The sequence below is a fragment of the Engystomops pustulosus genome, chromosome 5 (assembly GCF_040894005.1).
Source record: "Engystomops pustulosus chromosome 5, aEngPut4.maternal, whole genome shotgun sequence".
NCBI classification, from domain to species: domain Eukaryota; kingdom Metazoa; phylum Chordata; class Amphibia; order Anura; family Leptodactylidae; genus Engystomops; species Engystomops pustulosus.
In genome coordinates this window covers 144,733,905-144,748,341 of record NC_092415.1, presented here as the reverse complement: position 1 = coordinate 144,748,341, position 14,437 = coordinate 144,733,905, and the positions used below count along the sequence as shown (strand labels likewise).

Genomic DNA, 14,437 nt, shown 5'->3' with positions numbered 1-14,437 from the left:
ATGGCAGGGAGCCTAAGAAAATATCATATACATATCATATGCTGCATTTCAGGTTCAGGAAATTTCTAGAACATTTGAAACTGTATGTTCTCACGTTATCTCTGTGGTTTTTTTTAAATAAAAGCAACATTCTTCTCTCTTGCTGTAGGTTTTCGTAAATCTTACCGCAGGTTTTTCATATAGATGACAGACCGGCTGGTGCAGTTCAGTTTTGCATAGCTTTATTGCATAACAGATGACATCTGCCTTCAGTTTCTGATTTAACCTAAGGAGACAAAATAAATGGCAACGTTATTTGTGTTGAGTTGATGCGAAGCTTATAGTGATGTGAGGACCCGAACATTCAGCCAGAAGTTCGAGTTTAACGTTCTGGCATTTTTTGAATTTTGACCTTCTGACATCCATAACTTTTTAATTTTTATGTTGGTACAAATATTAAAAAATTGGTGCTGCTTTTGTTTCCCTTACATTCACAAATATATAAATGATGTACACAAAACAGAGTTTTTTATATTTATTTACTTCTGCACAAAAATGAGGCTCTCTAAGACTCACTGCCTTAGGATACAGATTTTGCATCTGTCCTTCAACACTAATTCCGTGGGCATTTATGGCACTTTCCAATAGGTTGTTCAGCATTGTTAGGTAAAACAGACAGCGAATGTTAAACAACAACAGAACCTGACTCTGAACGTTTGTCCAGACCTCTGCCAGAAAACTGTATTGACTCTAGGCTGCCTGTCCCAACAACAACCCTAATTATACAAACTCTTTCTTAAGTGACCACATTCTTTTCTTTTGGTGCCGATTGTTGTCTGTCATTCCCTAAGCCAGGTTGGTCAACTGTCCCTTAGCAGAGATTATTGCAACATATACCTAACATATTTAAGGGGTTAATTAGAATTTTCATTTTTTTATTCAATGTTTCAATATTTTTTTTTAGTATGATAGTGGATGTTCCCCTGCAACAAAGTTTATATCCTTGTACATGGTTAACAGGTTGAATTAAAGGAGTGGCGATTCAACAATTCACTGAAATTGAACTCTTAATGCCTACTATTACATTAACATACCAAAAAATTGTACACAAAAAAAGAGAGAGCATATTGTGTGAATGAAAAGTCATACATTTTATTATTCATAATACTGGTGGAGTAGTCAAACAATGGAAACATATTAAAGCAGTGCATGTCATATACACTCACCGGCCACTTTATTAGGTACACCTGTCCAACTGCTCGTTAACACTTAATTTCTAATCAGCCAATCACATGGCGGCAACTCAGTGCATTTAGGCATGTAGACATGGTCAAGACAATCTCCTGCAGTTCAAACCGAGCATCAGTATGGGGAAGAAAGATGATTCGAGTGCCTTTGAACGTGGCATGGTTGTTGGTGCCAGAAGGGCTGGTCTGAGTATTTCAGAAACTGCTGATCTACTGGGATTTTCACACACAACCATCTCTAGGGTTTACAGAGAATGGTCCGAAAAAGAAAAAACATCCAGTGAGCGGCAGTTCTGTGGGCGGAAATGCCTTGTTGATGCCAGAGGTCAGAGGAGAATGAGCAGACTGGTTCGAGTTGATAGAAAGGCAACAGGGACTCAAATCGCCACCCGTTACAACCAAGGTAGGCAGAAGAGCATCTCTGAACGCACAGTATGTCGAACTTTGAGGCAGATGGGCTACAGCAGCAGAAGACCACACCGGGTGCCACTCCTTTCAGCTAAGAACAGGAAACTGAGGCTACAATTTGCACAAGCTCATCGAAATTGGACAGTAGAAGATTGGAAAAACGTTGCCTGGTTTGATGAGTCTCGATTTCTGCTGCGACATTCGGATGGTAGGGTCAGAATTTGGCGTCAACAACATGAAAGCATGGATCCATCCTGCCTTGTATCAACGGTTCAGGCTGGTGGTGGTGGTGTCATGGTGTGGGGAATATTTTCTTGGCACTCTTTGGGCCCCATGGTACCAATTGAGCATCGTTGCAACGCCACAGCCTACCTGAGTATTGTTGCTGACCATGTCCATCCCTTTATGACCACAATGTACCCAACATCTGATGGCTACTTTCAGCAGGATAATGCGCCATGTCATAAAGCTGGAATCATCTCAGACTGGTTTCTTGAACATGACAATGAGTTCACTGTACTCAAATGGCCTCCACAGTCACCAGATCTCAATCCAATAGAGCAGTGATGGCTAACCTATGGCACTGGTTCCAGAGGTGGCACTCAGAGCTCTTTCTGTGGGCACTCAGGCCATTACCAGAGATGACTCCAGGTAACTTCATGCAGTCCCAGACAGCCCAGGACTTGCTGTGCACAGAGCTATTTTAAAGTGACAGCTGTACCTGGGACTATTTTCTTATTTGTGCTGGTATCAATGAAAACTGTGACAGAGAAGGGAGTATAAATCATAAATGAAATTTCTGTGTTGGCACTTTGCGATAAATAAGCGGGTCTTTGTTGTAGTTTGGGCACTCGGTCTCTAAAAGGTTTGCCATCACTGCAATAGAGCATCTTTGGGATGTGGTGGAACGGGAGATTCGCATCATGGATGTGCAGCTGACAAATCTGCGGCAACTGTGTGATGCCATCATGTCAATATGGACCAAAATCTCTGAGGAATGCTTCCAGCACCTTGTTGAATCTATGCCACGAAGAATTGAGGCAGTTCTGAAGGCAAAAGGGGGTCCAACCCGTTACTAGCATGGTGTACCTAATAAAGTGGCCGGTGAGTGTAATGTTATAGTTGAAATGTCATCAGAGAACGTACAATATCTGAGGTATGGAAAAAGTAAAGCATTAAATAGCTATTCAGCAAAACATGCACTGCTTTTAGTATATATGTTTCCATTGTTTGACTACTCTACCAGTATTGTGAATAATAAAATTAATGACTTTTCATTCACACAATATGCAATCTCTTTTTTTGTTTAAATTTTTTTTTGGTATGTTATTATTTGAGTAGGGGATAATATTTGCATTTGAGTTTAGTGCCCATATCCCTAACTCTGTTTTTCTTTTTGGTTACTACTATTACACTGTTAAATAACAAGTTATATAATTCAGCTTACAATTTAATTAGATCAGGTCCAAAGAGATCAGATACAAGGATACAGATTCCTCTTATACCTCCTTCTTCTGTGAATTATAAAACAAAAGGTATTGGTCACACATGAAATTAAAATTAATGTCAGATACAACATTTAACTTGGAAATTAGTCTATTGAAATATTGATCATGTCCAAAACATTACTTACCAGGCAGGTAAGAACACAGGAACTTCATTGCCTCCTGGGCTGTACTGTTATGTACTTGAGCAAGTTGTTCTATCAGGGATACTATGACAACACATCCTAGTATGAAACAAAGGGAAGGTCATGTTTTAAATATTAAAGTATTTGGCTACTTGAGAGAGAGAAACTACAGGAAATCATAATATTTCTCATCTGAGATGAATGAGATGCTGAAATTCCTTCATTTATTTCTTTATTCACTATTCCGATTCTAATATCTTATCTACAGCCCTAAGCATTTTCACAGTATACAAATGTACAGTAGACATTCCACAGTATACAGAATTTCAACCACTTGGCAGATTATCTAGTAAACTCCTGCCTTTATTTTCAGATACTATAGATGCAATAGATGACTGAGAGGACATATAAATATAATCTATAGCCAACCAGTGTCCTTCCTCCTTAGAACTTCTCAATCACGCTGAGAAGCCAAATCCTATTGTGGTATATTTCTACTGCCTGATGCTTACTTTGTGGAAAAGTATTCGTGGTTCACAGTTAAAGGACACCTGTCATCAGTTCTGTGTCACTTGTCCTGTCACTACTTCCTGTTGGAGCAGCTCACTAGGGTCCATCCCAGCCTTTATCTAGTCAATTCATACATGAATCATTGTAAAATCATCTTTTCTTTATTACGTAAATGAGGCTGGTCACATGGTCAGAGGCAGTGATGTCACCCTTGTTCCCCCACCCCTCTCCTCCCCCTGCTCATATCTGTGTGTAATGTATAGTAAAGCATTGCTAGTGTCTGTGCTGCATCTGCTGACATGCTGCATCCTCCTAATACAAATGTGAGAGACACAGACATCAGCAACACAAGTACCTGACATGTTCTGCTATAACATGGCTGCCTGCAACTGTTGCATCTCTCCTATACACTGTAAGAAAGTGAGAGGTGTCATTTGGGAAAACCGCTATCTGTCCTACAGGCAGATGAAGGGTGTGTGGTAAAAGCCCTGGGTTTGTCTGCAGTAACCCAAGGGTTAATGCAGACATGATAAGCAGGAATAGTCTGTTTTGTCTGTGTTGGCCTAGCTAACACAGACACATTTGTAATGTCCGTACTGGGCCTGCTTATTATGGAGTAGGGGTAGGCTGGTAGTGGGACTCCTACTCCACCCGGGCTTCGGTCCTGGGTTTGTGAATTGCCCACAGGTGCGGGTCACAGGCCTCGTTAGGGCCCGATTTAGTCTGCAGGCCAGAAGCAGTAGGAGAGGCCCTACCTGGAGAGCTGAAAGCGAGATTGCATTCTCACAGCAAAGGTAACTAAGGGTCTCCTGTACTACTGCTGGCCAAGAGCAGGTGCCAGGCAGCCTGGTACCCGGATAGCTAGGGTTCGTCAAATGTATTAGACAGCGCCTAACCGGGCAGGAATTACTTTTGTAATGTTTTTTTACATGTGCCTAAGCCAAGGCTGAAGTTGTGTTCTGTTTTGCAAGTGTGAATAAACACTTAAATTGTTTATGACGGTGAAGGATGCCAGGAAAGAGGTCCGCAAAGCTATGACCAAGATGACCGCCGAGGATGATGTGGAGGCCTATCTGACAGGCTTTGAGAGGGTGGCCACCCGAGAGAGGTTGCCACAGCAGCACTGGGCAAAGGTGTTGGCCCCCTTCCTCGTCGCTGATCCCCAGCAGGCATACTACGACCTGAGCGAGGAGTATGCCCGGGACTACTCCAAGGTAAAGGCAGAGATCTTGGCCCGACTAGGAGTGGATCAGCATCTACGCGCTCAAAGAGTGAATAGCTGGAGATACCAGGAGGCGCTACCACCGAGGGGGCAGATGCACCAACTTGTTCACTTGGTCTGCAAGTGGCTTCAGCCGGAGACATCAACCCCAGCCCAGATGGTCGAGAAGGTTGTTTTGGACCGTTTCCTGAGGGCCTTGCTGGGTGAGATCCAACAATGGGTGGGACACGGGGACCGGTCTGATGCCGATGCGCTGGTGGCGTTGGTGGAGAGGTTTTGTGCCACTCAGGCCCTAAGAAAGCCCCTTATACCAAGACAGGCCTTAAGGCACGGAAGGTCTCGTCACCAACAAATTCCCGTGTCAGGACAACGCCCAATGTCCGGGAAGTACCCCACGGGAGGAGGAGGGGGGAGGCTCCCACCTGTTGGACCTGCCATGAGCCAGGTCATATTGCAGCCCATTGCCCCAATTCCTCAGAGCCCATGGACTGCAGTTCCACCAGAAGGGTTTCTCTCTATGCTGCCCCTGTCTACACAGCTACTAACCCCGACTCTGCTTATGAGCGCCACCTGTGCCGGGTGACTGTGGCAGGGCATCCAGCGTTGGCCCTGCTGGACTCAGGCAGTCGGGTGACCTTGATTAATGTGGTAGAGATTAATGGTGTACCTCAGCACCCAGGTGCGGATAAGTTGTTCCCTCGAGTGGTGGTAAATCAGGAGTTATTGTACCGCATTGATAAGGTCCACGGTGAAACCCGGGAGCAGTTAATGGTACCTCAGCCATATCGTCAGATGGTGTTAGACCTTGCACATAAGCATGTGATGGGAGGGCACCTAGGTACCACAAAAACTCTGGAACGCATCTTGCAGCGTTTTTATTGGCCCGGAGTGTACGATAGGGTAAAAAGGTATTGTGAAACTTGCCCTGATTGTCAATTGCATGCTCCCATGGTACACTTTCGAAGTCCGTTGGTACCTCTGCCCATTATTGAGGTACCCTTTGAAAGGGTCGCCATGGATTTGATCGGTCCTGCCGGGCAGGAATTATTTTTGTAATGTTTTTTGCATGTGCCTAAGCCAAGGCTGAAGTTGTGTTCTGTTTTGCAAGTGTGAATAAACACTTAAATTGGACTTTAAACCTGCGTGTGTCACTGCTTCCTGCACTGCTACCAGTCAACTACCAGAGCAATTCCCCACAACACACACAGGCTGCAGGAGGCGCCAGCACCAGGAAGCACATCATTGTACAGCCTCACATCATTATAAAGGCTGTCAGTCAAGCACTGGGGGTGTGGCTGTACCTCCCACTCATGAATAAGCTGGACAGCTTGAATATGCTAATGCCTCATTGGACATTTCACAGGTCATTTGCATACAGCTTTAGGACCTCATTGCTTGGGTTTACAGGCACGTAGAGGGACAATAAAGGGATAGAAGCAATGCTCTCTAATGGCAGTTTATGAAAATATATTAGGGGGCTATTTTGCCTGACGGGTTCTCTTTAAGTTAAAGTCAAAGACCAGTCAGCAGGTTACTGACAGGGCTGCTAGGACCATAGCCTTCCAAGGCAAGGGCTAGAAAACAAGTCATGGGTCACTTATGTTTTAGGAATTTGTGAATGAGAATCAGGTAGTATTTGCATGTAACTGTACAGCGATGGGCCCCATGGAAAGATTTTATGGGTGGACCCTTAGCATGAATGGACTATTGGAAAACGAATAAAGCAAAAACTCCCTGAAACATTAATGAGAAAAAAGTAGAATGGACATAGCAGGTGCACTTTGTCATCTGCAAGACAAGCAAATAAGCTTCTGTTCTCCTGTTTTCTTATATGGAATTTTGCCAAGCAAATGCATGCACTGAACTGTGCAAAATGCACAATCCACACATATTTTAAAAAGTAAAGTCAATTTCCATTAAGCTGTTTTACATCGTGAAGGTTTTTGGAAAGCACAGTGCAGGTCTAGATGAAAAATGACTCATGTATATTTTACTTGCCTATTCTATAAAAAAATGTAGGTCTCTTCAAATACGCAGGTAAAAGAAATTGTATCTTAGTTTATATGGTACTGTTTTGTATGTTTGCTAGGGCTACATGTGAGTTAAAAATATGTAAGGAAATATATACATGTTAAAAGGGAGGCCAGGAATATAACATTTTTATATGGCTGGGTGGGGAAGCTTTTAAAAAAGATGGAGATGTTATACTTACCCTGTATGCATGCTCCCAATCAGCCATGGTGTCACCTATACAGAGGTCGGGGGCGCATCATGTCAATAGTGGTGAGCCTGCTAGAGCTTGTACTCCTTCAGTAGGAGTCAATCGACACTGCCAATATAACTGATTAATTCTGTATGATCACAAGTGATCAGCAACACTTCCATTTGAACCCAGGGCTATTAACAGAGCACTGAAGGTTTAAGGAACAAAGAGCTACAATGGAGTAAGTAGAGGAAATATCTAGAGTCAGGGGGCTATCTCTTTTAGGCATCAGCACCCCTGCCAATGCAAATGCAAGTACAGCCCACCAGAATACTTTTCAGTACTGAATTGACAACATAATGCCTTACACTTTGTAAGTAGTACAATGTTTTATATAAGCAATCAAATTATTCCACTGCAAATCACATGTACCCAGTGTACTCACTATATACAGTTAGGTCCATATTTGGACACCGACACAAATTTAGTTTTTTTACCTGTTTACTGAAACTTATAGCTATATAACAGACATGGACATAAAATCCAGACTTTCAACTTTTATTTGAAGTTATCCACATTCAAGTTATATGAATGGTTTGGTAGTTTCAGCTCCTTAACATGGGCTTCTCTACAGGAAGTAAAGAATGAAGCTTCCTGTTGTGTGACATCAAGCAGAGATTTAGAAAAACCGTAAAGAATTGCTAAAGAAAGTATATTGAGTAAATAAATGTTATAACTCTTCACCACACAAACAATATCAATTATTAGCTGGAATTTGCTTAAAATGAACAACCCCTTTAAGCAGAAGAAAGGCATGGAGTGGATTTGAAGTGTGGTGCTTGCATTTGGAAGATTTTGTTGTGAAGAAAGGAGCTGTACATGCGGGTGAAACAAGTTATCCTTAAGCTGAAAAAACAAAAAAAACATAGATTGTTACAATATTAGTAGTGGCGTAATCTACAGTTTGGTACAAAATGAGAAAGAAAGTACTAGTGAACTCATCAATGCAAAAAGACCTGGATGCCCATGGAAGACAACAGTCATGGATGATCTCAAAAATTTCCATGGTGAAGAAAAACCCCTTCACAACACCCAACCAAGTGAACAACGCTTTCCAGTATGTAGACATATCAATATCCAAATCCAAAGGAGAAGACTTCATACAGAGGGTTATCTGCAGTGAAAGCCACTCATGAGTCATAAAATGGCTAGATTGGACTTTGCTAAAAAAAAACATAAAAAAGCTAGCACAGTTTGGAAGAACATTCTTGGACAGTTTTAACCAAAATCAACCTCTACCAGAATGATGGAAAGAGTGGTACAGCTCATGATCCAAAGCATACCTCATCTGTCACGAAAACGAGGGGTCCGATGGGGTCCCATGTACCTCACTTGGACCCCTTGTTACTCCCTGAGAGTAATCAGAGGTCGGCAATTTCCGACGGCGATGAGGGGTCCGACTGAGGTACATGGGACCCCATCGGACCCCGCATTTTTGTGATCTGTGGGGGTCTCATCACTGATCAGCAACTTGAATTCATGGGAACAATCCTTAAACAGCTTCTATATAATGTTTCTTGCATGACCCAGCGTGCTGACATCAACCAGAGAATTAACTTTGAAGTACACAGAAGTCAAGCTTTCCAGTGCCTCAGAACAACCCCTTCACAGTAATTCTGCATGTTCTCAATAAGGCTTCAGAGGTGAGGAGAGCTTTACTTCAGTGTTCAGTGTTTACTTCAGCCTGACTTTATGCAAACAATTTACATATCACCTTCAACTGTCTGCCAGTGGCACTGGTGTTTATTGATGACACAGGACAGAAGCAGCCGGATTAATTCTGAGGTATTCAGAGACAGGGCAGCGCCAGCACTTGGCAAAGCCAGGCAAGTGCAGGTGCCTAGAGCTGCTGGAGGGGGGGGGGGGTGCCCACATACAGCTATACATAAGGAATACATGGGGGTGAGAGGGGCGGTATCTAATGAATCCATAAGGGGTGAGTGGGGCTTTATATAAAATAACTATGAGGGGGCTGTTTGGTTTGATAAACTAGGGAATATTATTTTAGGGAATAGGAGACTGTTTTTGTTTCTGAATTTTTAATGCCACAATGTAAGTTCACTTCAAAAGGGCCTACTGAGGCACTGTCGCCCAGGGGTCTACTGTAACCTGGAGCTGACCCTGTTCAGAGATTTATCGAGCTGTCTGAAAGTCAGAATATTTCTAGTTGCCCATGGCAACCAATTAATTTTAACAGTGCTCATGAATATTTTAAAGGGGAGCTGTGATTGGTTGCCATGGGCAACTAGGAATATTCTGACTTTCAGACAGCTTGATACATATGCTCCAATGTGTGCTATATTCAGCCAAATCCAGCCAAACTGATTGGTCTCTTTTTCATAATGCAGATGGACAATAGCCAAAAACATAAAGCCAAAGCAACGCAGGAGCTTATCAAAGCAAAGAAGTGGAGTATTCTTGAATGGCCAAGTCAGTGACTTGTTAAAGGCTAGACTTCAGAAAGGCTCACAAACAGCATCTGAAAGCCGCTGCAGTAAAGACCTGGCAGAGCATTAAATAGGAGGAATCTTGGGATGTCCATGAGTTTAAGATTTCAGGCAGTTATTGCCTAACTTAGATTTTTCTACCAAGTATTAGAGATTAACATTTTATTTACAATTATTTAATTTGTTCAATTACCTTAGAGCCGATTAAATGAAGGGATTATGTTTTAAAATGCTTTAGTTCCTTACATTTTATGCAATTATTTTGTTTTGTTCAACCCACTGAATTAATGCTGAAAGTCTTCAACTGCATCTGAATTGTTTTTTTTTCAAAATTCATTGTGGTAACGCACAGAACCAAAATTAGAAAAATGTTGCCTCTGTCCAAATACTTATCGACCTAAATGTTTAATTGTCAATCTCAATAATATTTATACATACATTAAAAAGAGGGGGTTAATACAAATAGAGAGGCCTTTAGGAATTTGTTTATTAGGTTCTGAGCAATAATTAGGTTTTCACCCCTTTACGACACATAGCATACCATAATCTCACATTCTTTAGGCTGTATTGAAAGGGCTTATGAGCTAAGCCCTCTCCATTATCTTCTGTATTAGTGGATAAACATTGGTTATCTCCTGGGGATGCTAAATGGTTGCTATGAAAGCGAGGAGCTGTTATAGCAGACTCCCAATACATCCACGTGTTGTTTTTTGAAATGCATCCAAACCAAAGCCCAACCCCTGGGACTACACAGAGGAGTCTGTCAGGGTGCAAGGTAAGTTATAACACACAATTATATTGTAATGCAAATGCTTAGAAAAGGCAGAATGTGATGGCCTTCTACAACCTGTCTTTAGTGAAAATGTGGTCCCTGATGAAGGTCCCCGGGTCCAAGGGGACCAAGCATGCTGCCTGTCAGCCTATGCACTTGCATAGGCTTATACTTCTAATGCACTGTAATACATGGTTATTGCAGTGCATTAGTATGGACTAGTGATCACATGATCACTAGTTCATGTGCTAGTATTGTACAAATAAAAAAGGTAAAAAAAAACCCACAAAAAATAAAAAATTAAAAATAACACATTAATATGTATTAATTTTTTCCTTTCTTATTCCTTTACTTAATTTCAATTTGATGTTTAATAACTGTAAGGCAGTGGTGGTGAACCTATGGCACGGGTGCCAGAGGTGGCACTCTGAGCACTCCTTGTGGGCACCCAGGCCATCACCCTAGCACAGAGTTTACAGACAAGACTCAAAACCTCCTCCTGCAGTCCCTGGCCACCCAGGATGTGCTGTGATCAGAGCTATTTTAAAGTTCCACATCCTTAGCTGTCTGGGAATACAGGAGGGGCAAGTCTGCAATCCCTGCAATTCTTCCTGTTCAGGGGACCCGGGAAGGAAGCTACAATAATAGTCTGATTTTCTACTCTTTCTCTTAATTGTATTGTTGTCCTCAGGACATCAATACAATTAAAAGCAGTTAGAAAACAGGTAGAAACATGTTACTGCTTAAATTGCAATGTTGGCACTTTGCATTTAATAAGTGGGTTTGGTTCTAGTTTGGGCACTTGGTCTCTAAAAGGTTCGCCATCACTGCTGTAAGGTATGAATAACTTTGGCAGTATATGCAAGTAGGGACAGTGTTATTACACCACTTGATACCTTGACTGTGTAATTCCATCCCATTTAGATTATGAACCCTCACTTTCAGGCTCCCTCCAGTATTCTAGTTCAATGTAATCATCTATCTTTAGTATTTTCATTTGTTCTCATCTAAATGTAATGTATATGGACCCATTTTTGTATGTACAGAACCAGGAAACTAACAATGTGCTATAAATGAATAATAATTATTGTTTAATTTGATGATAAAAAACCTGAAATTATCAAACAATGTTTTTTTTATTGTGAGAGATTATGTGGTTAAAAAACAGACATAAAAGGGCATCAAATCCCCCAGGGCAAGTTTAATCAGAGACATGACCATAGACAGTAAAAAAGAAAAATACAAGAAGGTCAAGCGTCTTTGTGCAGCAGAGTAGGCACTGATATTGCATGGCTGAAATAAAATATATCATGCTATATTGATGAAATTTGAAATACATTTTCGATTTGCAGATGAAATGCATGATATACCGGTTAGTACATTGACTAAGGCTATACAGAGATAAATCACTTTGATTCTTGGGAGACAACTTATTGACGCATACTTAAATTTATCACCTCTAAATTCGGCTTGAGTCATAATTAAACATAAAACTAAAAATCCTTTACAATATAATTGAAATATCAATTCCTTGTTTATTTTTTGAAAATACATACTTAAAATGCCATTTACATTTATCTTTTACTTTACTCACAGATAAGAGACTTTTGAAATGTATTGGTCATTCAATTTAATTCCTCTGCTTTGTAATTCTGATAAAAAGGGTTACCTGAGGCGTATAGGTTTGATGAGACAACAGCTGATCTAATATTATACGATCCTAAGGAAAGGTTATAAGTAGTGTACTACAGGAATACTCCCGCTATGGGAGGACACTACTATCCCAGTAGTCCATATGAACTTACCAGTTCTTTAAATAACTGCTTAGGTTCTGGGACCAAGAATTATGGGTAAACTAAGAATATCTCAGAACCCTCTGAATGGGATCATCATTCAAGCTTTTGTGCATGAAAACCCCTCCTAGGGCTGCTTTTTTGTTGACAGCTGCCTTTCAGGATTTCTTCCTTGGGAAAAGCTGGGTTTGCGTTCAGCTGTGGATTGAGTGATAGTCTTTGACGTCTAGGAAGTCCTTTATTTATCTTCCCAGTTCTGATTACAGGTTGCTGCTTAAATCCATCCTCTAAAATGTGTTGTCTGTTCCCCTTCTATTTCTATTGCTTTGCTATTCTGTGTATTCGACCTACACTCACCGGCCACTTTATTAGGTACACCTGTCCAACTGCTCGTTAACACTTAATTTCTAATCAGCCAATCACATGGCGGCAACTCAGTGCATTTAGGCATGTAGACATGGTCAAGACAATCTCCTGCAGTTCAAACCGAGCATCAGTATGAGGAAGAAAGGTGATTTGAGTGCCTTTGAACGTGGCATGGTTGTTGGTGCCAGAAGGGCTGGTCTGAGTATTTCAGAAACTGCTGATCTACTGGGATTTTCACGCACAACCATCTTTAGGGTTTACAGAGAATGGTCCGAAAAAGAAAAAACATCCAGTGAGCGGCAGTTCTGTGGGCGGAAATGCCTTGTTGATGCCAGAGGTTAGAGGAGAATGGGCAGACTGGTTCGAGCTGATAGAAAGGCAACAGTGACTCAAATCACCACCCCTTACAACCAAGGTAGGCAGAAGAGCATCTCTGAACGCACAGTATGTCGAACTTTGAGGCAGATGGGCTATCCATCCTGCCTTGTATCAACGGTTCAGGCTGGTGGTGGTGGTGTCATGGTGTGGGGAATATTTTCTTGGTACTCTTTGGGCCCCTTGGTACCAATTGAGCATCGTTGCAACGCCACAGCCTACCTGAGTATTGTTGCTGACCATGTCCATCTCTTTATGACCACAATGTACCCAACATCTGATGGCTACTTTCAGCAGGATAATGCGCCATGTCATAAAGCTGGAATCATCTCAGACTGGTTTCTTGAACATGACAATGAGGTCACTGGACACAAATGGCCTCCACAGTCACCAGATCTCAATCCAATAGAGCATCTTTGGGATGTGGTGGAACGGGAGATTCGCATCATGGATGTGCAGCCGACAAATCTGCGGCAACTGTGTGATGCCATCATGTCAATATGGAACAAAATCTCTGAGGAATGCTTCCAGCACCTTGTTGAATCTATGCAATGAAGAATTGAGGCAGTTCTGAGGGCAAAAGGGGGTCCAACCCATTACTAGCATGGTGTACCTAATAAAGTGGCCGGTGAGTGTATGTTTACTTGGCCATCTTTTGATCTGGTTCGGACTTTGCTTGTCTGTTTTCTCTATTGTTTTGTTCGTCTTCTTCTTGTCATCTTTCCTACACACCTGTTCAGTGTAGGGATTGTCAACCACAAGTCTTTGATCATTGGGGTATGCGAGGCTTGTTAGGTAGGTTGCGTGGGTGAGATTAGGGCCTGCAAACCCTTTCTCTACCTTAACAACCTCATCGATATATTCAACTCTAAAACAATAAATATTCTAATAGGATTTGCGCCACTGGGAGAGGGATTTAGTAGGGGATTGTTTTGCAAGCGATGGGATTTTGGTGCAGAGGCCTCGGCTTTCATGCAACAGAAATCGGGGGCGGGGGGTTGGACAATCCGACTGATTTGGAATGAGTGCAGGAATTAAGATTAAATTTGTGTCGCACGCAATGCACTTACATGCACCGGGAAGAAGATGGTGAAATCCGGCAGACCTGAGCGGGGAAGCGACACATGCAAGATATCAGGCGCACAATTTTAGTGAATCACAGCACAGTGCATTGGAGTCGGACAATGCACTTTTAGGGATCTCCAGTGGCCGGGTAAGTAAATGTCCCTCTTTATATTCATATTTGTTGAATTTCTTTGCCAGTGTGGATTGGATGGGCTGCACCTTTAGAAATATATTTGTTTAGAATTTGGTAACATATTCAATACTTATTTTGGCCTCTGTATATTTCTCTAAGGAGGCTGTTGTATCCTGGTGACATCATCTATTTCCTTGATTATTAAGTACCATAATTGTAAAAACTAT

At 41.8% G+C, this 14,437-nt stretch overlaps 1 protein-coding gene across 5 annotated transcripts in view; it reads right to left on the bottom strand.

Moving 5' to 3' along the window:
- AOAH (acyloxyacyl hydrolase) overlaps positions 1–14,437 on the bottom strand; it is a 95,851-nt gene that overhangs the window by 42,043 nt on the left and 39,371 nt on the right. For all 5 annotated transcript variants that reach the window (XM_072153309.1, XM_072153308.1, XM_072153306.1 and 2 more), the window contains 3 exons: positions 3,268–3,363; positions 3,082–3,148; positions 166–265 (listed from right to left, as the gene is read on the bottom strand). In XM_072153309.1, the coding sequence (XP_072009410.1) occupies positions 166–265; positions 3,082–3,148; positions 3,268–3,295 (195 nt within the window). In that variant the 5' untranslated portion in view covers positions 3,296–3,363. The remainder of the gene's footprint in view (positions 1–165; positions 266–3,081; positions 3,149–3,267; positions 3,364–14,437) is intronic.